Source organism: Polyodon spathula, chromosome 26, assembly GCF_017654505.1.
Source record: "Polyodon spathula isolate WHYD16114869_AA chromosome 26, ASM1765450v1, whole genome shotgun sequence".
Classification (NCBI taxonomy): Eukaryota; Metazoa; Chordata; class Actinopteri; order Acipenseriformes; family Polyodontidae; genus Polyodon; species Polyodon spathula.
Genome location: NC_054559.1, coordinates 17873823 through 17898464, shown reverse-complemented (window position 1 = coordinate 17898464; position 24642 = coordinate 17873823). Strand labels below are relative to the sequence as shown.

At 39.6% G+C, this 24642-nt stretch overlaps 1 protein-coding gene across 2 annotated transcripts in view; it reads right to left on the bottom strand.

Annotated features, from left to right (window-relative positions):
- LOC121300545 (neurocan core protein-like) overlaps positions 1 to 23974 on the bottom strand; it is a 59222-nt gene extending 35248 nt beyond the window's left edge. The window contains exons 1-2 of one of the 2 annotated variants that reach the window (XM_041229115.1): positions 23580 to 23974; positions 5278 to 5357 (exon numbers count right to left, since the gene is read on the bottom strand). In XM_041229115.1, coding sequence (XP_041085049.1) covers positions 5278 to 5350 — 73 coding nt within the window. In that variant the 5' untranslated portion in view covers positions 5351 to 5357; positions 23580 to 23974. The remainder of the gene's footprint in view (positions 1 to 5277; positions 5358 to 23579) is intronic. The other variant, XM_041229113.1, reaches the window with a different exon arrangement.
- Between the last annotated feature and the right edge of the window lie 668 nt (positions 23975 to 24642).

Sequence of the window (24642 nt, the reverse complement as noted above, 5' to 3'; positions counted from 1 at the left end):
CATGTTGATAATGCTCAAACTTTAGGACCAGACTTGGTAAGGTTTTTGAGATCAATCATCTACTAGGGACCGAAAACAAATGGTCTGAACGGCTCATCCTGTGTAAAAAACACACAGTAATTGTCAAAGATAATTGATGCTTCGGGGCTAATTGCAGAATATTGCTATCCTTGTTAAAGCTGTGTCAGCTTTGTTCTTATGCCCCTATTATCCCATGAAGATGTGTATGCCAAAATGCCACTCTGTAGTGCCACTCTACCTATGGCCAATCCAAAAGCAGTATGATTGGTGCAAGAGCTGTGAGAACCAATTTACATTTTAAAAACCTGTCCACAGCGTTGTATGAAGTGAAGCATTGTAGATCAGACTGCTTGAATCTCTAGAATAGATGTGCAATTTCACTCGGCAGTGTATTACATTTACAAAAGCACTGCATGTAATGTACCTTATTATCCAACGCAGTACTTAATAAAATGATAGTGTTTACAAGCTGCGCTTCAGCGATAGCATCTCCTTTCACAGTGTCAGGGACTGAGGAAGAAAGCAAAAGACAGGCATCTGCCTTCCGAGCCATTACAGATTGGAACACACTGAGCCATGTTCTGTATTGTAAGCAATCAGAATGAGAATGAAGTGCGCATAGAAAACTATTCAAGTCCCTGGGAGAATGTCTTGAGGTTTTGCTGGGTTTTGAAGGGCTGACAAAATCCAGCTCTAGTCAAACCTAGTCTGGTCTGTTATGGCTCTCAAGCAGATGAATGTTTCAAGTAATTCTATAGCTGGTAGATGAAATGGTAGCCGAATCAGTCCTGAGATCATAGACAAAGAGGAGATGTGATGCCTTTTATTGCACTAACTAAACAATAATTAATCACACGATTTCAAGACCTCAAAGGTCTCTTCTTCAACTGAAAGTTCTTTCACCTGAAGAGGAGACCATTGAAAGCTTGAAAGCTTGTGATTAATTATTGTTTAATTAGTGCAATAAATGCTATCACATCTCCTTCTCTTTGCCTTACTAGTTATATTAAAAGTAATCACGATTAAATGTCTTTTGTTTTACCGAGTGAAGCATCAGAAAGCCAGAGAGAGGCATGGAAAAGTAAAATAATGGTGCAAGTTTATATGGTAAACTTTTATTAACCCACAGCATGTTAAGAATTGCACACTGAAAGAAATGTCTGTGGATAGTGTAAATGATTCTCAAGATAAGTGAGATCTCAATCATGTGCCAGCACCATGAGAACATGTCGCAGCAACCTACAATCAGCACTTGTTAGATACCATACCTCTCTGAGTGATATCTGCTAGGTTTGTACAATGGGACAGAGCAGTAAATTTGTATGAACGCCAAAGAATCTCTGAATAGTTGTTAAGTTGCCTTGCCTAACATTCTGCTTTGTGTGTGTAACTGTCATCTCTCACATTGCACAGGGACGAAGCATTGCAAAGGGACGAAGCATTTTCCCTTTCTATGTTTTTTTTTAAATGCAGGCATTCAGTTGATTCTATTTCTAGTCGACTACAATTTTTTTTTTAATGTTTTTCCACTGCCCTTGCCAGTCAGCATGCTAAATAATAATTCAAAAAATCAATTGATGATGCCTTAAACAGGAATTAAATTAAAGCTGATTTTTTATATATAAAAAATGTAAATGGTTTAAATCCCTAAGAGGCGTTCTCCTCGGCACTTGAAATTACGAATCTGCATTTAGATAGAAATGTTTTTACAAGCATCACACTCAAAGTGTGCCCCTTTGTTTGCAAACCTTCCCGTGCTTTTGCAGTGACGGACTAAAATACATAATTTGGGACCAGACCTCCAGCAGAAGCACACATTTAATTAGAGACAGGCCCTGGGTGTGTGTGGCTTACATATGCTTTCCAATTTCACTACAGCTATTCATTATGCAAGCCTATTGTTACCTCTGTACGTGAACGGAGCACAAACACAACTAACAATTGATTATTTTCTCCTTGTGCTTCCTGTAAATTCATACATAATTCATTGAAATCTACCTTTTCCTTCTTGATCTTTTTGAATCATAGCTGGGAATTAACCACCTGACCTTTATATTTTTGACAGGTGGTTGAATTGTAGTGTATATAAAGCAGGCAGAGTAGGACAAAACAAAGAAAGATTATTCTAGAACTTATTTTTGGGTTTGGAAGCTGATCATAATCTGCACCAGCATACTGGTAAAAATGGCTTGTTTTTAGTCGTTTTTGTGTTTTATGTTTAAGCTGTATAAGATGATTAGATATATATATATAACACAGAGGCTTCTGTCGAGATTTTGCATGCTATTGATTTTGGTTTCTCCAGCTGCTACTAGCAAGCATTTCATTTAGGATTCGATCTGGATTCAGGTCAATTCTGAATGGCAGGTGTGGTAGAGAGATTGTCCTGGGAATTAGTCTTGGTGTAATTTGTATGTGGGAATTGGTTTATTGTGTGATTGAATTATTGTTTACAGATGGGCGCTCGATTGAGCCTTGCTGCCTGCTAGGCTTGGTTGAGGGGAACGGCAGCGAGCGATTGGCTGTGCTGGACCTCAATCAGCAGGTGGGCGGGTCTTGACCGAGTGTCCGTCAGCATACAAATATCTGGTGGAGATGGCTCTGGGCGATTGCAACGGAGTGCGGTATACCCTGCAGGAATGACAGCTACGTAACCCTGAAACTGCAAGCGGTGCTTTTGAAGGCAATGCCCAGCCAAGGCTGTGTGAAGCAACAGGAGTCTTCGCTCATCAGTAGGTTAGTTTAGGGGATAGTGATCCCATGTAATGTACAGCGAGGGTTACGTAGTGTAGACAGTTCCTGGAGCGGGACCCCTCGTTTATAAGGCTAGCACCCGCCCTGTGTGGCACCTTTTAATTATAGTTTTTGTACTGTGTTTTATTTTTATTTCTGAACAGCTTGCTGTATGTGTCCTCTGTGCGTTACCATGGCTGGTAATGTCACAGGACCACCTTCATTTACTTTCTATATACCTGTCTATCTATCTATATACCTGTCTATCTATCTATCTCTATCTATCTATACACCTGTCTATCTGTCTATATACCTGTCTATCTATCTAGCTATCATTTTGTTCCTGTCATATATGAGATCTTGTAGTCTTGGTTGTTGTGATTATTTTTCTCAGGCATTCTGAGATTTGGTACCGAAGCTAAATAACTCTAAACTGTGGTAGCCCTCTATACTGGTTGAATGAATATGCCTGTAACTGCTGTGTTCGATTGACACTGAAATCATAGAAAATAATAATTACCATGGTAACAAAAGCCTCATTGCCGGAAAAAACTATTGTCACTGCAGAAGAGGCAGCACCTGCAGGCACTCTCTTACAGCCCCCTGCCTTTACACTTGTATTAATGTATATGCTTCTTTCCTGTTGCACCCTGTACTTACACATATAAGGGATGATCACTCAGAAGCAGAAATCAAAGCATGCATGCTTCAGTCCTTAAACAGCAGTTAGCAGTGGAAGTGGCAATCATAGTACAGCAATTCCAGAACAGTTTAAGCAAAGTGATTGGATATCCTGCAGAGCGATGGGAATGAGATAATAAGACTTCTGTTGCTTGAATTTTTAATTTTTTTTTGCTGACCAAAATATTTCCTTAAAGAAAAAAGTTTTTAGTTTAAGTGGACATATTTTTTGGATCAAAGTGTATTTTCAATTTTCTTTAAAAATGCACTGAAATCTGACGCTGTGTCACGAGATTCTAGCAGCAGGGTACCTCATAGCGCCAGCAACATTTTTGCATTGCTTAGCAACCATTGATGCTAGTTTCTCATTGGGTCTGGACTGCCCATGACCCACCCCCACACTCATCCACATGCGCAGGAGAGATGCTCCTTCGGTGTTTTTAAGATCAAAGACTTACGTTTAGCCTTTTTAACCTGCCTTTACAAACATAATTGTCTTTATGTGTTTTATTAGCTTATTTCCGTGTTTTTTTGACATTGTGTTTTTTCTATTGGTCTATTACTTGTTTTCTTCAATTTTAGTTTTTTTTGTGAAATGGAATTTAAATTTAAACAAAGCTAAATTGATTAAAGTAGAATCTTTAAGTACAAATTCTTCATAATCGCTTCAAATGGCATGTTCTCCTTGTTTACATACAAGTAAAACAATACTGATGCAACGCAATGCTTCCTGAGCCCCATCTTGACTGTACATGTTTCGCTGGGTAACTGCAGCGAGAAGGGAAAGCATGCTGGGTGTCTAATGCTATTCCAACGACAGCAGCTTCTTCTTGTGTGAAGTCCTCGCCGTGGGTTTGTCTGCACATGGATACCTCTCATGAATTATGAATATTAATTAGAACGCACGGCGATGGTTCCGGCTGCGTCTGGATTCAAATATGTGAAATGCACTCTGGATGCCTTTCAGCGTGACTGATCCGATCTCATAATGATGGCATAAAAAAAAAATCTACCTTAGTATTGCATTATTCATCCTCTACTTTAAGACCCATAACACACTTGCATAATGATAGAATTCCGATACGTTTACAGTAGATCAAATATCTTGCAGAGCTCTGAGTCATGCAGTTTAATGTAATAGATTTTCAAGGTGGGGGTGGGGGGGTTTTCATATTCCAGGAGGGGGTACAGAGCAAGGTAGGGTGTGTTGGTTTTAGGGTGCTTTAATAAGCGAAAATCTTTCATCCCTTTATAAAATATTCATCTTTTATTTTACCACCCGGCACATTAAACAGTCAGGCTCCTGCCAACAGCCCCACTTTGCTCTGCATGTCAAATCTGTAGTTGAAAACTGCATGGGGAGTGCTGTTAATTGCCTGGCATGATATCTCATGCTGGGAGCCTTGCCCAGGAATACAATTGGCTGAAGCCGCTCCATATTGTCCAACTGCTACAGTGCAGTATATTATATTGAAGTTTAACATTCAATCGTAAGATCTTAAAAATATATATTATCTTAAAGGTGCAACGCTGCTGGTGTTAGAGTTGAACTCTCGCAGTCGCGGCAAGTCTCATTATAAGGAACTTTACTGAAGTACATTTTAGTAGCCTCACTCCCATCAAGGAATAACATTTTAGACGTTCATTTTCCTGCTACAGCTTTAATCACAGACACAGAGGAAGTTCAGCTTATCAACGTAGCTAAATAAGAAACTGAGTCAAGCAGACAAAGTTTTGGGGGATGTACGGTGATGACGACACCAGCTGCCACGCTTGTGTATTTGACGTAGTTTCTTGTAAGTTTTACATTAGAATATTGTTTTGGAGTTATGGGTAGCTTACCTGTTAGAAGGACGGACAGGATGAATACTGCAATGGAGAGCCGGGACCCAGTGTGACACACCGTGCTGGACATCCTCAAGCTGCAAGGACAGGAAGAACATTGGTTTACAATGAGGCTCAAGCAGCTTCATCGGGTAACGCTTTCAAATTCAAGCGATTCAGCACAGGAATACCATCCGAATTTTGAATTCTTTAAATGTGAGTTTCCAAACACTTTTCCATGGGAATTTGAGGGGGGAAAGTGGACAAAGAGTTGACAGCCTGTTTGTGTGTGTTTCTGTGTCCCTAAAAAAATTGCTTATGCTTAAAAAAGCATTGCAAAGTGTTGTAAAATGGTTCAAGCACAGACGAGCAAGGTAAATCACAGACAAGCATAAACACCATGTTTAATTCATAAAACAAGTTATACATAAGCCTGGAAAAGGCACAGGAAATTGCAACATTACTTTGCAGATGTATAGTTTCACTGAAGGGCTGTGCAGAGCTGCTGTATTTACCAGGCTCACACATCACCTCTGAAGCAGCACCAGCGTCACCTCTCCTGATTGATACAGAATACCTGTTTAATAATAGATGCTGTAGGAGGACTGACACACTGCAGCCCTGGGAGAAATCTGAACTCCAATTTGAGAGATTGGGCTGACTCAGAGAGAGAGAGAGCAGGAGAGCAGGCTATGCTATACCAGTCTATTCAGTTCAATGACAAAAAGGACAGGGAGCAGTTCTGTGCCCTCCAGGGGATGTGTCCAAAACGGGAACACACTTCCTTCACAGTGGAAATGCAATGTGGTCAGAGCTTCTGACCTGGAGTTTTGGAGGTCACTCTCCTGGAGCATCTAGGCTGTCATCCCTATTGCACTTTTACAAAGTAACATAAAGTGCCAAAAAAAAAACCATGGTCAAGCAAGGGAGGAAATATATCACTCTCTCTCTCTCGCTCTCTCTCCTGTCTGTCACTGCCCCAGGTAAACTGCTGTTTTTCTTCCAAATGACCTCTATTCTGTAATACTGTCACCTTCATCTGCAAGAGAATGGGGCTATCTTAATTGCATCTCTGAGCTGTAGCTGGACTGTCTCACTATTTTGCTCGAGCACACATATAAAAAACATTATTTTATGATTCTTACTGGCATTCAACATCTCTGTTTTGATTCACCTTTTCCACAGTTTCCAGTCGGGTCCCTATAAATTTTTTTTCGTCTTTTCTGATAAAACCGATGTTCAGCATAAAGCTTTAAATAAATAATCTGATTAGCAACCCTGTCTGAGGCAGAAGTTGAGCTCGGCTCTTACCATTTCAAAACACAGGTTTCCATTTCTTCTTGTTATTACAATTGTTTTGTTGTTGTTGTAAAAAAAAAAACAGTGCAATGGTTGGGTGATCATTACACCTTGTACATGTTTATATTCATGCGCTGTATTCTTACTTTCTTGATAAAACAAAAAATCATTTCTGTGCTAGCCTGCACTAATTATCCAATTAGATTGCGATTCTGTTCTCCTTCTGTTATTTTAAAAGCACACTGTCAGAATCGCACGTACTCTTTATATATATATATATATATATATATATATATATATATATATATATATATATATATATATATATATATATGCTCTGAGCACACTCTTAAACTCAGGGGAGCCATTTAAGGAGGACAGTGATGTTCAAAACGTTTTGTTCAAGGACTGGGCTTGCTGTATGTCCAGACAACTTTTTAATAAATCATGAAAATCACACAGACTTACTTAATTGGAAGTTTTAACGAATCAGAGCAGTAGTAGTGCTTTTTTGGTTAAATGCTTTAAAAATGGATTGGTTGGTTGTGCAGACCACTGCAAATCCCAAGTAATAAGCAATCTGGGCAATCCAGTGCCTTTACAGGTTTAACAGCATTAGTACTTCAATACAGATATGGTTATTATATGCTTAGCCTTCAGGCTTTAAAATGTAAAAAGCTAGAGCACCCACAGCTATGTTCTAAAACATCCAATATATCACTCTCTTAAAACAAAAACATAATTTCTATACCTTATAGCAATGCATTCAATATAAACAAGATACATATTCAAATATATGCTTGTCTCCCAGTATATGGAAGTATAGTGTAGGACATATGAAAAATAAGAATTGAATTGAATAGGCAGAGACTTCTGAATATGACCAAACAGCAATCCGTTTTTCAGAGCTCCTCAGAGCATGGACCACGTCAGCGTGCAAGATCAAGTTATATAGGATTTTCCCTCCATTGAATACATCAGGAGTCCCAATTAAATCTGATCATTAATCTGCCTTGACAGTTCTTATCTTTGAGTTAATGATATATTCTAGAAGGATCCGATCAACTCTTTTAAAAACTAATTGGAGTTATATAAAAACTTAAAAAATTAATTGGACATAACTCCTTTCCAAAATATTAGAACATGATCTCATGATTCTCATTTTCAACCCCTCCTTTATCTAAAAGGTTAGGTGAACCAAAGTTCACAGGAGCCTTGCTACAATATAATACAATATGATACAACTTTGTGTGTGCTTTTATTAACCTGGGTCTACAATATATGTTCGTCTTAGCAGCATATTAGGCCAGGTTAACAAAGTATTGGACAAAGACCATATAAAACTAAGAATAAAACTACTAAACATACAGTGGCCAGTTCTGTTATTTTCATTTAAATTCAGGCTATAATGAACATGTTAAATATAATAGTCTCATATTAACTGTACCATGCTTGGACTGAGCCTGACCTCTCTCCATTTCAAAAAATCTCCTGCAGAAGCATGTTTCAGACACCCTGTTTACCTTTCAAGATTATTTTTTAATTAATATGAAACTCTACTGTAAGCACTTTTCCAAATTCGCCACACATTTTTGGCTTACAAACATCATCCCAATTAAAGTCGCTACCTTTCTGATAAGAACTGACACTGTAGGCAACTTTTCTAATTTGAATGAAATGCTTGCTTCAGCTGCCAAGTTTTCATTAATTTCTATAAAATAATAAAGAGAATGGACATTACCCCATATACTCCCTTATTCTGGTACCAAAAGGTATTTTGGTAGTTAATTTTGCTCATTACAGAAAGGCCTGGGATTCAAAAATTCAAAACTGCTGACGACCTGCACGTCCCACTTCAGCTTTACATACCCAGCACCGCTCTTAAATAAGGGAAAGCTTAGCTCAATTCACAGGTGTTTTTTGGTTAGCGTGACATCAAGCCAGTGCGCTCTCTTTACACAGAATTACACAGACTCTATAATACTTAAGTTATACTGGACTTCAAAATAATATCTCTCTCTCTCTCTCTCTCTCTCTCTCTCTCTCTCTCTCTCTCTCTCTCTCTCTCTCTCTCTCTCTATATATATATATATATAGATAGAAGATATATATATATTATATATATTATATAATATTAAACATTCTACAATATTCACTTAAACCAATACAAAGTATACTTCACATTATATCAAATGTGTCTTAACAATTTGTTTACATCATTGTCAATGTCAAGGAGATCAAGTCTTCTGTTACAATAAACTTTTTATATGTTCTTTCAACAGATGATTTTATAACAAGCATTTCTAATTCAGATATTTCAATATAGCAGTCTCTCCTATAGTTTGTCATTTTATTTTACTCCATTGCCATTTTAATTAGGCACCTGCTTGGCATCAAATGCAACCTTGAACATTAAAACTTAAGACTGTGCATAAGTTTACTTGAAGTTATTATATTAGGTTTCTTATTTATTAAAAGCATCTCAGTATGTATTTATTCAGGACTAGTTCGCAGAGAAGACAGAATGTCCTTCACAGAGACACTGACGGCTGCAGCAAAAAAGTGCTTTAGAACCTGTTGGCTTTCTGGTTGGTTGATGTTCCCCTAAAGGTAATTACAGCTGCAGGCATGCAAGCCTACTCTCTTCCTAAAGGATCCAGCCTCTCTGTCACACTATGAAGTAAATAGGCTAGAGAGTTCTAGATCAGCAGGAGGTTATCACGAATGCATGTACTGTAGATCAACACCATTCACAAAAGAGACACCCACCAATGGAAAGAAGTGAATGATGTATTGAACTGACAGACAAACATGACCATAAATGAGACGTTATTTCAATTGGCCCCATGGTCTTTCCCACTGGAGCTCGGTAGCAGCCTGGCAAAACTATAAGCAACTAACTATATCAACTAGATGAAAACTAAGCCAACGGGTAGGTCAAGTGAGACTTGAGGCCACCTTCCCCCTAGACAAGACACGCTGCAAGGTGGAGGCAGGAGAGGAGGGGGACTAAGCAAATAGCAAATGTTAAGGGCTGTAGATGAAAGATGGTATATATATATATATATATATATGATTCACTGATTACATATTTGATTAGGATATCTCCTTAAAAAAAAAACAACCAAGTTTCCAAGGCAAGTGATATTTTCACTGTAGTTTCATGAAGTACTATATTTCTGTACAAACACGTAGTTAAAACCAGCAAATACAGCTGACATTTCTTCAAAAGAGGTACACAATGCAGTACATTTATCTCAGAATTGCCCTCTCCATATATTTAAATGCACTGCAAGTGTATTCAAGCATGTTTCAAAGACCATTTATTCCATTGATCTGATGAACATGACCTGTACACATATTTGTGAACCATCATGTATTGAAGTTAATGTTCAGATATGTTTAAAATATAACAAAATATCAAAACACGGAACATTAATGCTATAATATTTGGTGGATTAAGCACTGATGTGTTTGGGTTATATTTTCTACTATGGGTGTGATCCAGTTCTCTCTGCCTGTACAGCTGGTGGACCCATCTGGATAAGGTGAAAGATCAAGAATGTATCCTGTATGTAGAAATTAATATGTGTGCAAAACCAGCCCATTTGCATTTTAACCAAACAACATTAATAATAAAGCTTTTCTGAAGCTGGATAATTAAGAGAGATAGGCTTTTAAAAACCCTGGCACATTATCGCCCCTACCCTCAAATTGCAGTCAATTACAATAGAGTGGGCTGAATCATGCAAACTATTTTCTATAGGCATCATTTCATTTTGATCTGCTTTTTATTGCTTTTCATTGCTTTTTCTTCCAGATCTCATTTTGAAAACTTCCTTGCATTCATTCAAACCCACTATTCCAAATTACGCTTCATTGCTCAGCAAATGTGTGGCTTGATCTAAGGAAGATAATTCTTCAATATTAGCTGTTAAGTATAGGTTTAAACATACTTTCTTTTACAGACACTGTACTTGTAACAGAATACTCCATTAACGTTCATCAACCCTATTATGTATTCAAATAAGTGATCTTGATGAGGATAGCCGTAGACAACACATTCAACCACATTAGGCTCGCCCAGGATATTCGTCGTGCCTCATTAATGGAATACCTCCAGGACTCTATGAACATTCACAGAGAATTTGCTATGTCTTTGTTGGGGAAAGAAGGAACCCATGCACACATACTTGCCTTGCCTTGCCTGTTGTGCTGATAAGGAGGCTGGATCGGTGCAGTTGTTATCCAGCAAGAAGGCAACAGATACAACATTAAATCCTAATGCATTATATTTCCAATCCACCGGCTGCTATTGATTGTCTGGATGGCTGATATGTACAGAAAGGGGAATGAGATTGAATCCCAAGGACACACAGGTGCTATTTGTTTCTTAAAACCAGCTATCTGGAGTGCAAACGATGAAGCTCTTTTATCTGTCTGGGACTCCTTCGCTGGAAGTCAATTTGGCTTTACGGTGCAAAGGGGCTGCAAGACATGTGATACAAGCAAAAGATTAGGTGGATAACTGTCAATGCCATTTAACAAAACAGAAGCAGCTTTGTATACAAGGCTGCAGTAGCCGGTCTTTCATAACCTCCTGCTGCTGCAGGTAGCGGCAGAAACCAGGTCTGTTTTCTGATGTCAGATATAAAAGAATGCTGTAAACAGGCCCCCATGGTAAACTCACTTTGGTATGAGTCCAGATGGTTTTATGAGACAGCTTGTATTATACTAGGGAGCTGGTGCTCAGGAATTTCTAATTACATTTTTCTTACAAGCACAGAGCAAGGCGTGCCACTGATCGGGTGCAGAAGCATTACATTGAAATTTGATGTTTCGGGATTCCGTTCCTATTATTGACTTTATTTCTGCTATGACCAATTTTGCCTGCCACTATGCTACAAGTTCACTTCCTGTGTTACAGTTAATAGAATCCCATTCAAGCCTTTGGGGCTTGTAATTAGTTTTAAGTTGTTTTTTTTGTTTGTTTTTTTTTAAACTTATTTTAGAATTGTAAAAAAAAAACAACAAACTGTGTTATTGAAGCAGCTTTGAGAATCCAAGATACTCAGTGAAAGAGGAAAACAATTTTAAACTAAATGATCAACAGTAAAATTATGCAAGGGAGTCGCGACAATTACACTAATGAGATGTGAGAGGATGGATTGTACAAAACTATTCCTCCTCCTTGTGAAGGCTGACTGAATGTAGTAATGCTTTCTAGGCTAGCCAGTCAGGGAGAGAGGGAGAGGCAGCAGAATCTCACAGTGTACGGAAGTGCTGGTTCTGTGCTTTGGCGTTTTAACAACAACTTACTTGATTGGCTCAACAGTCTCAAGGGGGCTGGGCGTGTTCTGATCATGTGTTATCAGTGTTGATAGACAGCTTATCTGCTGGCTTTTTCAGAAGCAGTTAAAGGTTGCATTAATAAAGCCTTGCTGAATTAGTTCTCAGTGGAAAAATAACCCAGGGATAATCAAGAGGAGAGGGGGCAGCTGGATAAAGAAGGGATATCTACAATAAAGACCACAGTAAAGTGCAGTAAATATACGGTAACTGCAAAATAAATGAGGGCATTTACCATGGTAAACTTTATTAGGGTTGCTAATTGTAGGTTTTAAAACTAAAGTGGTGCTTGTCCTTTAAACCTCAAAATGTGTTGTTTACTGTACTCTGCAGCTACAGAGGTCCCGCTCACTCTGTGAGTCCCATCTGTGCTGTTATTTGATCTGAGCGGTTCACAGGACGCCTCAACACTCTGTAAAAACTCCACCACAGCTAAAGAACCACCCAAGATAGCTTTGGGTACGATTTAAAGTTGTGACAGCCCAGATAAAACATACATTTTGTCCATCTACACTGAAAAACAGCAGTGCTAACCATTAGATTCTCAAAGTCATTTACCCCAAATTGTCATAAGCACGATTTTCTTCTTCTGGAAGAAATAATTCATGTGGGGTTCTTACAGAAATAAATGCCTTCATTGCCAGCTATTTACACCAACTCATTTTTTTTTATAGTGCCTTTCATCTCTTACTTTACAGAGGTAGGCTGTGCACTGTGCATTATATGCAGAGTCACTTACAATAGGACATTGATTTGACATCTTACCCACAGGATGGCGCACAAGGAGGTTAAGTGACTTGCTCAGGGTCACACGGTGAGTCAGTCAGTAGCAGAGATGAGATTTGACCCGGTGACCTTCTGGTTACAAGCCCTGGACTTTAACCACTAGACCACACTACCAGTCAGCCTTTACTGTGAACGAATCTAGAAAAGTTACCAAACTTTTAATTCAGTGCCTTGAATGAAGTACTAAGTTGTTTCATATTCCTTTTAGACATTTAATTGGTGTATTTTTCCCCACCAATCAAAAGAAGAAAATGCGCTAAATACAATTTGGAGTAAATAGCTTTGATAATTCGACAGACCATTGTCACTGTGAATAACCAAGACCCCGCTCCCCCAGTGTGATAAACAATGCAGCCTGTCAAACAGATTCACACGACCAGCCACTGTCCTGTAGACATGGGCAGTATGTGACACTGTGAAGTGTTCTGAAGTGCATTGCATGTCTCTGGGACAAGGGTCATCTGATTTCTCTACTGCATTGCCATTGCATAGATGCATGGACTCCTTCATGATACTGTGTTATAATAGAAAGCCACTGAGCTAGCTACCCCTCTGCCCGAAGGGAAAGGGGCAGTCCTGTCCAGCAATGCAGGGTTCGAATCAGTTTGAAAATGTAGTGAAACTCTTAGCATAAGCAGTAGCAGGCTAAGGCATTGTCACTTAAAAGGCAACAGAGTGGAGTCGGGATTAATTACCATTGGGTTACCAGGAGCAATAACCAGCCAACAATAACATACAAAAGCGAGAAGCAAACTGTGTAGACTATACAAAACACAGCTGAAAACATGCAGCTGCATACTGTTAAAACACTGCAGTAATATTGCGGTACTACTGGGATGTCAAAGTACAGAGCCATGACCAGTGGTATGTTTGAGCTTCGTTGTCATGAGATACAGCACAAAGAATAGCTGACTGGCAGTGAGGGGAATCTTTCTTGGCAGCTTTCACAGCACTGAAGAGAAAGAAAACAAAGCTTCCAGCCTCCACCCCACAGCCTGTTGGACTCCTGTGGCCTTGTGTATCTTGATAAACAAACAAACCAGCCAGAAACAACCACTGGAAAGAACAACCATGAAGGACATACAGGAAATACGTGGTTTATGAGAAAGGCTTCCTGTATAATTTCAAAGGAGCTTGAGAAGTGTTCAAAAGAGATGGGGGAATGGTGAGAGAGAGGAGACAGGGGCAGGGGGAGAGACAGAGAGAGCTGTGTGCTCATCCCCTCCGGTGTTATTTAAGCATGTTTGCATGTGAAATCATCAGACTTAAAGCACCTAATGACTCATGAAATTTTGCAGATGTCTCCTGCTTTGGGGTCCTCGGGAGCATAGGAAACGGAGACGGTCGCTAACAAAAAGGGGAATTCACCTCAGTGGGGGAGAGCTGGATTATAACAGCCACTCCAGCTGCAACTGAAACAGATACATTATAGATAAAAAACATTAGATGCTGGTAATGCATTGCAGTGCCAGGGTAATTCTTATCAGTGCTTTACCCTGATTCCACTGTGATTTTACTATGCTTTACTGGTGCCCACAATACAAAAAGGACACTGTGGCCTTTGAGAGAGTCCAGCGGAGAACAACCAGACTAACCCCTGGGCTTAAAGGAAAGAGCTGTGAAAATAAACTGAGGGAGTTGAATTGATTTATCCCAGAAGAAAGAAGAACTGGGGGGGTTTGATAAAGCCAGGACCAGAGGACGCAGTTAGAAATGAACTGCACACTAAACAGCAGAGTGTAGAACACAGTTGAGGGTATGGAATGGGTTCCTTTAGCCATGTAGCTGATGCTGAATCTTCAGGATCTGTTAAGACCCAAGTTTTGAGGTAAACCAGCTACTAGGAACCTAATGAATATCCTCCTCACATTTGTACATTTCTTAAGTTCTTCTGTGGTACACTTTGTTGTACTTTTATCACGGTACACCGCAGCAAGGGAAGGGTTGGGCTCGTGCTTCCAACACTGGTACAGATTTTGTATTCTGTTTTTCCTGTTTTTCTTTTTTTTTAGCACAGATCACTGATTGCTCCCTCCACACTCCCAGTCTGAGAGTTGGCTGGCCCGGCACGGACCCCTGCAGTTGCGCGTAATTGAATTTAAACAGATAGTTCAAATAAAGTCGTAAATCAATTAGAAACAATTCAGATGCAATCTGTGGGACATTCATCATTCTCGAGACGCGCCGGGCAATGCTAAACATTAAACAAAGTCTCAAACAGAACAGAGAGGTACTTTGCAGAGCGCTCGAGATCCTGTCACAGTGATTCAGTGTTCATGCAGTCACTCCTGTTTATATATCAGAGCAGATCCGGGAGCCGACATGTGTTTTATAAAACCTGCCACACACTTGCAGGCTGCTAATTTGCAAAAGCCAAGATTCAGGCAGCTTTTTAAATACATATAAAAAAATGACAGTAATAATACTGCATTGAATGTGAAGTTATTTGGCATAACACGATGCATTTTAAATAAAACCCGTATTTGATTACATTTCAGATACAGTTAGAATGTTGAATTTTGTACACAAGTTCACGCTAGACCTTGAGTGGACTGAAATCATCTTAATTTATACAGCACACTATATATATATATATATATATATATATATATATAGAGAGAGAGAGAGAGAGAGAGAGAGAGAGAGAGAGAGAGAGAGAGAGAGAGAGAGAGAGAGAGAGAGAACTAAGAATAATTCAGCATTATAGCTCATTTTAATGTGGTGTTATTTCCATCTGATGCAAACTGTGTGTTTCAAGTAATCTAATGTTAAGAAAATTCGGGTGTGTATCACGTCATTATCATGGTCTGCTATAAATTTCATAAATACAAAGGCGTCAAAAGTAACAGAAAGCAGATGGACAGGACAGTGCAACTCCTTAATAGGGTACAAATGCAGTACAATAAGACCCATCTAGGCTTTGCAGAGCGCCCTGTGTCCCTTTATCAAGAGGGTTCTGACAGCAGAGGGGGGGGGGGGGGGGGGGGGGGGGGGGGGGGGGGGGGGGGGGGGGGGGGGGGGGGGGGGGGGGGGGTACTTGCTAAATGAGAACGATTTGTTAGAGAAACCAGGCAAACAGTAACGTAAATCTCCAGTCCGTTTGTGTCGGTGTCATTGCACAGGTGACCAAGGGAGCTGCTTAATCTGCAAAATAACGTTAATCTCTGCTAATAGAATAATAGGAAGGGATGAAAGTGCATTGTAACTCTCACTCTACCTGCATTGGGTGAAAAAAAGGGATCTTAAGCTGCAGCTGCAAATGCAGCACGCTGTTGCAAGCCACAGCAGAGAAGTGCTACAGTGAGACCCTCAACAAAAGCTGATATCTGAGTGGAAGGCTACACCTTGGGAACAGCTTGTCCGACTTTGGCGCACATTTGATGTGAGATTCTAGCAAACTGACAATGGGTCAAACACAGGCAGCTTCTGTATATAATATGCATGTCTTATGTTTCTATAATGTTTGGAAGAAGATGCATGAAACTCAACGCCTTGTAAATAACTGCACAGGTCAAAACAAAGCAATTGTCAACAAATCAAGAATACATTCCTGTAATTAATTGGTATACAAACGGACGTGTTTTGAATTCCGTAAACGTTTTTGTTAACCTGCTGACGGTCTTTGGTTATTGCATTAGTGCCCTTTGTTGACAGTGTGGTTAATATACAATAGAGTCAGTGCTCGAGCAACATACAATAAATGAGATTGTGGAAGTGAGGCACATTAATCATTGTTCTCGCTTTGCACGCTCCGCTGAACACAGGGCAGAGCGACCCAATCTGCTTTGGGCGGTGCACCTGGGGCATGGAATTGGAATGGAAATTGGTTTTGGGGGCAAAGGGCAGAAAGGCGGTAGAGGGCTACTGCAATCTTAACCATTTCATCTCCAGCAGTTTCAAAGACATCTGCTGTCTCCTTATGGAGCAGTGTGCAGTCAAATATACAATTGGACTCAACTGCTATGGTTAGTTATAATTAAAATGTAATGATGCAACCAAACATTGATAACGATATACTTATTTTATACCGAATATTTGCTCGTCTAGCATTGTGACATCAGGCCCTATTCTCCACTGTGCTGTTACGACAAGGCATGTCTTATTTCATTTAGTATTGTCAAAAATACTAACACCATATATAATTACACAGGTTTCATATTTGACTCATACATTACATTTATTTTCACATTGCATGTCATTTAGTAAGTAGGGGGTTCCAAAAATGTAGCGTTGCACGTCCCCAGGTGTTGCTACAACTGTTTAAATAATGTACTTGTAATTTTTCATTTCATTGTTAACATCGTCTCACAGCGTTTGTACCGTGAATAGAATAGTACTCTCTAACCCCCGCCACGTCTGCTCATTAAATGTGCAAAACAGCTTTGACACCATCAGTGTAGACATTCATAGGCAAGTCCTGTTACTGAGTTATTTGAAGGAGGAGGAATGTGTGCAAGAGAATAAAAATAAATGAATACAACGAATGTCAATGCTTCTCTATTTCCGCAGGGGGGAAAGTAAATCTTACTTTGAAAGAATCATCAGCAAACCAGTTAAGTTAATCGCGCTGCACTTGATCCGCGAGTACAGAATAGACACAGCCTCTGCCTGGGACTCTGAGGTCTAATTTAATAGCGCAGATAAGCCGTCTCTGAATGCCGCTAAAAAAGGACTATTACACTTGCCCCCTCTGGTTTTTACCACTGCTCCACGATCTGTTAAAACTCCACGAAGCACAATAAGCAGTCACAATTTATCTGCAAGCTATGCAAAGCTGCATCCCCAAAGGATTCCTAAACAGGTAAAGCACTGGGAAGGAAAAAAGAAATTCTTATAATGGCTCCTACCCCAGGTCAATTTCAAACTCGGAGCAATGCTATAAGTGAGATTATCTCAAGAGCATTCAATAAGGTGTTAGGGATGGACAACGTGTTAGAACGCTGTGCCTGAGATGAATGCTGTGGTATATAAAAGCTGCATCTCCCTGTTCCAAGTCGTTTTGTTGTATGGTTATTTGGGACCAGTTGGTTTTCTCATGCTCTCTGTACAATGAGATGCAGTGTTACAGCTTGACTGCGGTAGGTATGGACAGGTGGGCGGAGCTCCATGCTGCTTCTCAAAACTGGGTCACAACATTATAGGAAAAAACAAATCAAAGCAGTTCATTATTTTATACTTTGCGTTGCGGAACAGAGGCTCTGCTCTTAAGGCAAATCAAAGCAATAAAGGGTTATATAATGAAGAACAATTAAATAGCAACAGCATACAGAGTTTGAGTTTTTTTTTGTAAAGGAAAAAACTGAAAAAAGAAATCTACAGTACACTGTGCCAAACACCTGGGCAACCACTCATACAAGCCACAGGATTATGCTGGGAAAGAGCAAGAAATGCAAGATGTTAAAAAAGTTACAAAGAGAAGGATTGATTCCATGCATACCATGCACAAAACTTGCATAATCCCTGCGTTTTTTTTTTTTTCTTAGGTCAAATCTTGCAGATCCCTTATTTGATAAGCCTGCATGAAATCCTTCTCTATCCTTGTTATCATCCTTGCATAAGTCTCGCTTAAAACTTTGATGTTCTTGCATGCTCCTGGCATGATCCTCACGTTTTCGATTGGTATGCAGGCACTAAATCATAAAGCCCTCTTTATCCTACAGCTGAAACATTTCTCAGCTTCAGTTACATTGTTCCTCTGATCATCGTTATGGTGAAATTCGGATTTGGAAGTCTGTAAGTTTCACACTATAGAGCAGTGTATAGATGCATGCTGGTCCACACCTATGAAGAGTCCACCCTGTGTGCCCCCTGTGTCCCCCCTGTGTCCATCTAACTACCAGTCATCCTGCTTACTGAAACTGAAACAGACGAGTCACACAGAGCACTGAGGGACTCTCAATGCAGGAGAGGCCTGCTCCATATGGTGTTCTCTGGAAGATCCTGGAGGAGAAAACAGATTTCTAAAAATTTGAAACACATCCCAGAGAGCTTTCTGAACTGCAGCCACATCTGAGGATTACTGAAACTTGGCTGAAAAACCAGCATTGCAGGCAATTCCAGCTTGCTTTAGGCAATTGATAGAAATGTAATTAAAAATACAGTAAAAAACCCCACTTTTAATTAAACATATGGGGAAAGCAGGAACGAGGTATGCCAGATGAATGTGAATTGACCAGGTCAGAGCTAAGTTTTCTGGCAACCGGGGGCATCCTCTAATGAGTCACATCACTCGTTGAGGTTCAAGGCACACTCTGCTCAGTGCATGTAGCGATCAGAGTGACTTTCACTAGATGCAGCTAATTAGATGAAATCTGTCAAAGCACAGATACCCACAGAGCCCATCACAGCTGACTACTTTCCATTGGTTTTCCCCACAGTTAAGTGCAGCAGGATAATGGTTAGAATCCTCTTTGTTATTTATACTAATGCAGTCAAACCAGAAACCCACGGCCCTACTCCCAAACTGTTATAGCATGTTGTTCGTTAACGACAGTGTAGCATCATAAATATCCAACTTAATTTTATTCATGAGTTAACCTTTATGAAAATGACATATTTTTTGTATTCTGGTCTTTGCAATGCTAACCTCTGTTTTACTGGGCTTTACTACACTCAGATCTCGCCAAGACTGCCTCCTATATTTTGAGATTGGCAGTGCTGTGTAAGCAGGGCGATTTCAAGACTGAGAGACGGGGAGCAATATCAGGCTGCTATTCTTCGTCTTCTAAAAGATTGCCTGCTGTTGGACGATTTGAACGTTTCATTCCTGACTCACTGGTGCATATTAAAGCAATTGGAATCTGTTCTTTTTGGGGGAAAAAAAAATGATCCAGACATACACCTTAGAGATCTTAGACACGGAAATATAACAAAAAGAAATATAACTGAGTCTCTTTTTGAGGTTTTGTTATAAACTCACTGCTTTCAGTTGAGGCATGGAGACTGAACTGCTCCCTCCTGTCCAGGGCAAGCTTGAGGCATGGAGAGTGAAGTGCTACCTTCCTCCCCCCCCCAAAGAGAAAGGGTTCTCCCTCCAGTCCAGGAAGGCTTGAGGCATGGAGACTGAATGCTCCCTCCCTCACCCCCAAAGAGAAAGGGTGCTCCCTCTAGTCCAGGGCAGGCTTGAGGCATGGAGACTGAACTGCTCCCTCCCTCACCCCCAAAGAGAAAGCAAGCCAATATGGGGACACTCCCATTGCCTATGCTTTGCTGATAAATGTAAAGGCGCTGCTGTCCTGAGTGCTGGCAATGGCTCAGTTAGCTATGCACTGTTTTGTGGATGTATTTTTTCTTGAATGCACTAAGCTGAAAGGATAATTGCACTCAGTCATGTAAGAGTTTTTGTCATTTTTGGCATTCCTTTATAGACAGTACAAGGGTAGCAGTGTCACAAATCAAATGTAATCACAGCCTTTTCAGTAATACTAAAATAAATTGAGTTAAGGAAGACAACACTTTAGTTTATTTTAGAATAGCTGAACTACAGAGGAAAGCACAATCTAATAGCTTTTCTTTTTTTTCAAATAAAGACAACGCTTCCATTCAGCTACAAAAGTATTGCTTGATGTGTTGCTGGCAAGGGACAAAAAACAAATGCGCAGCACACACTTTGGCGTAAAAGCAGTCTCTTATGTAATTGTTTGACAGGCAAATTAAAATCCCTGAGATTTGCTCAGTGGTATATCAGATATCTCAGCTACAAGTCAGTTCCAGCCAAGATAGGCAAGACAGCAGATCTGAAAGGCTCAGTTGGAAGGTGCTTTCTTCTTTATTTATTTATTTGTTTAACCAGGTAATTTACTAATTGAGAGCAAGGGGGTCCGGAAAAACAATAAAAAAAGACCATTGCAATGCATGAAAAAAAAAACCTATTACAATGTACAAACACAATAAAAAAATATGCGTGGTTCAAACTAATTTGAGATTAATGCACAGAATAAATAAGACACGCATCTGCTATAATAGTGGCAGGGTAGTGTTCATTATAACGACTCTGTCTGTGTTTTTAAATCTGAACTCAAAACGTATCTCTTTGATTCTGTCTTTTACTAGCGAGGAGTTTGAAACTCTTTTGGCTCGCTGTTGTTTTTTGTAAAGCGTCCTTGCACACGAAGGACACTATATAAATGATATTAGCATGGTATGGTATGGTATGGCATGGCATGGCATGGCATGGCATGGCATGGCATGGTATGGTATGGCATGGCATGGCATGGCATGGCATGGTACGGCATGGTAATTATTCAAAGCTATGTCCAGAATGCGTGTGAACCAGGAACCTCAGGAGAAGTGCTTATCGACACGTATCAATAATAAGTGAGGTCTTGAGTGGCTGGTCAGGTAGATGTTGCAACCCATTTGGAAGCAGCTGTTAGCAGGCCAGAAATGTGGTGCAAGAAAGTGACCCCCCCCCTCCGTCCCAGAGCCCTGACAGACACTCCTTTGAATTAGCCATTGATCCAGTTGGGGGGTGGGACAGAGATTGAACTGGTGACCCTGCGTTCTCTGCTGACCTGGGTCAGTCTGGATCCTGTTAGTCTCCCAGCAGCGTGGCTGGATGAAGCCTGGTTTTCAATGCCAGGGAGTTAAAATAAAAATCGAGCAAATCTAACAAACCACAGAAGGAATATTTGGCCTATCACCTGACAGATTGAACCGCAGGAGCACTGATGAATGCATTAGCCAAAATGTTTGCCAACTTGATTTTCTGCTTTATATTTTCCATTCAAAATGCCCAATGAGCCATTTACTTCCATTTTCTCCCCAACTTGAAATGCCAGATGAGAATAAAGAATCACCTTTTTACAATATCTAGTAGAGGTGCTCCAGACTCCCCTTCCAACTATATGTATGACTTCCTTCCACACCTTCCCTAAAGAAATACCATACCAATCAAAAGTCGAGTAATCTCTAAACCCAAACAAAGGGAACTTGAGGCTCAGCTGTGAGAGTCTGCTCTCCACCTGCAGCTGCCTGTGTCATATCTGCTGAGTGGATTAACAATGTCCCTCAAGTCTATGTGCAGTCAGTCCAGCACCTTTCACCAGCTTTAAATTCATTACAGCTATAAAGCATCTCTCTGATCTCACTGATTGGGGGCTGTTATGAGGCTGGCAGTAATCCAAGGAGACCTGAGACTGAACTTCAAGGAAAAAAAAAAAAAAAACATGCAGTAATAAAGATGCATGTGTGCCGAGAGCAGATCTTTCTTTCATTGATCCACTGGAGTGAGCAGAACTTGGCTTTCTCTGCAGTACCAAAAACTACAGCTAACCCATGCCATGCTAATGCCTTGAGAGTCAAGCAAATAGAATACACTGTTCTGTTCAATTGGAATCCAGGCGCCCGCTTTGCAAAACACAAAAACAAGGTCAAATAATAGTTTCCACTATACAGTATTTAGCATACCATTAATTGTTTCATACACATGATAAACAGATAGATAGACAGACACTGACAACAGAATTAGAAAGACAAACATACATATAGGTTGATAGACAGACACACAGTCAGCTAGACAGACAGACATAGATAGATAGATAGATAGATAGATAGATAGATAGATAGATAGATAGATAGACACAGACACACACAATTAGACAGACAAACATACATACAGGTTGAGAGACAGACACACAGTCAGCTAGACAGACAGACAGACAGACAGACAGACAGACAGACATGCAGGGTAGATATATTGATAGATAGATAGACAGACAGACAGACATGCAGGGTAGATAGATAGATAGATAGATAGATAGATAGATAGATAGATAGATAGATAGATAGATCTGCTGTAAAGCTGTTTGCTGTTCTCCAGCCAAATCTAAACTGATGGACCCGTTTGCCTCCCTGACATTTTCCCCATAACCATCCTTCAAATGTTAGGAATCAGCAGTGTTTATGCTGGGATTGGTTTTTGCTCAGAGTAACACAGCGGCTTCTCATAATCCAATTGCCGTGTAGTGATCGCTGCACTGCACTGCGTCCTCCTCAATCGTGTTTATTTATTTTAACGGGAATGCAAACATGAAGTCATTTGTAATCGCTTTCTCCTGCTTGGGGTTTAATAAAACACCAAGACGCTGCTCCGGCTGTAGAGCTGGTCCTAATAACCTATTCTCGGGTTTCCCATTAGTTATTCATCCCGTTCAACAATGTCTTCCATTCAATTTGCAAGCAGCTGAGTTCATTGGAATTTTGCTACTCGAAAGATTATTTTTCACTTCTTTTTGTAATGACTTTTTTTTTCTCACGTTAATTGTATATAGCTTTTTCCTATTGTGTCTCTTTTTCCATGTCCCTCGCTTTTTCCAATGTTTGCCTCCCGTTAAACAATACGCGATGGAGATATAGATTCACTATTTGCATATAATATATATATATATATATAATATATATATATATATATATATATATATATAATATATATATATATATAATATAGTTTAATACAATATATATAATATCTTGTATACCATCATGTGGTCGACACTAACCCCATTGGCTTTAACGAAGTAGAATACAGGTACAGTAGATATAGTATTTTAACAGAGAAGTGCTTATCGACACGTATCAAATATAAAGTTTTTCAAACGAACAAAAAGTCACCATATTTTGCATATAAAAGAGACCTACACCAAACACACGCATATATATATATATATATATATATATATATATATATATATATATATATATATATATATATATATATATATATATATATATATATATATATATATTAATAACCCTATGTGCAGATATCTTTCGCTTTGTTTATTATCGATGTGTGTTCTCTCTGTGTCTTCACATGAAGTAATAAAATGACACAGATAAAGAAAATCGAAATAGAGGTAACTCTCTCTATAAAAACGTATCCATACCTGATTGCTGCCAAGAAGCCGGCTTCCTCGGGTCTAAAGGAATGTAGACTGTATCGCAGGTCTGGTCTGTTGACTCGGAGACACCGGAGTGTCGCGGAGGTGTCCCGGTGTGCCGTGCAGAGGTGCTGACAACCATTGAAAACAGAAACGAATACGAGAAATTGTAATTAGAAAAGTCTACGATTTAAAAAGAAATGCTAGAGGGAGACGAAACAAGAGAGCACATTGCAGCCCGCAAAGACAGATTCGAGTCAAATGTGCACTGACAACTAGCAGCGGCGCAGGGAGAAGCCGGTGTTATAGCAGCACTGATGAACAAAAGGGCATCTCCAGACAACGGTACTCTCTGCAGAAGACCCTTCAATTCACGAGTTAGCAAAGAGGGAGGGAAGGAGGGGGTGGGTATCTTAAACAAGTCCTAGCTAATAGATTGAGCCTCGCATTAAACAGGTTGTTTGCTTATAGTAAGACACGCTTAATCTGTCCCTCCGGAGAAAAGGAGAATCGACTCGATTGATCGATATTTGCGAAACTAAATATTTCCATGCAAATAATGTTTTTTGCATGCAATGTCATGTTACGATAATTCTGAATAACGGACGATGTACAACACGGCTAATAATAATAATAATAATAATAATAATAATAATATATATAATAATAATAATAATAATAATAATAACAATTTGTGTTATGCTGTCTATATACAATAATTAATGTGTGTTGTACGCAGAAGGCTACATGCCTATTGTTATCATATTTTTGTTATTTTGCTGCAAACTTGCAATTTCATTGTCTAAAGACGGCTTATTAATGTGTAGTAACCCATTCATAATAGCAACATTAACATTGGGTATTTACTAAGGTAACTAACCAGTAGATTGGTTTATAATGCTGCTTTTTAATCAATAAGTCTTATAAAATGGCTTAGCTAGTTAACTGTAACGTGGATGCGGGAGTAACAGCTGCTTTCACTGCCCCCCTGTTCCCCCTGTTTCCACCTCAGTGTTACAGTGCCATGCTCGCATTATAATCTTTCGGTACTGAAGGTTCAAGACAGAAG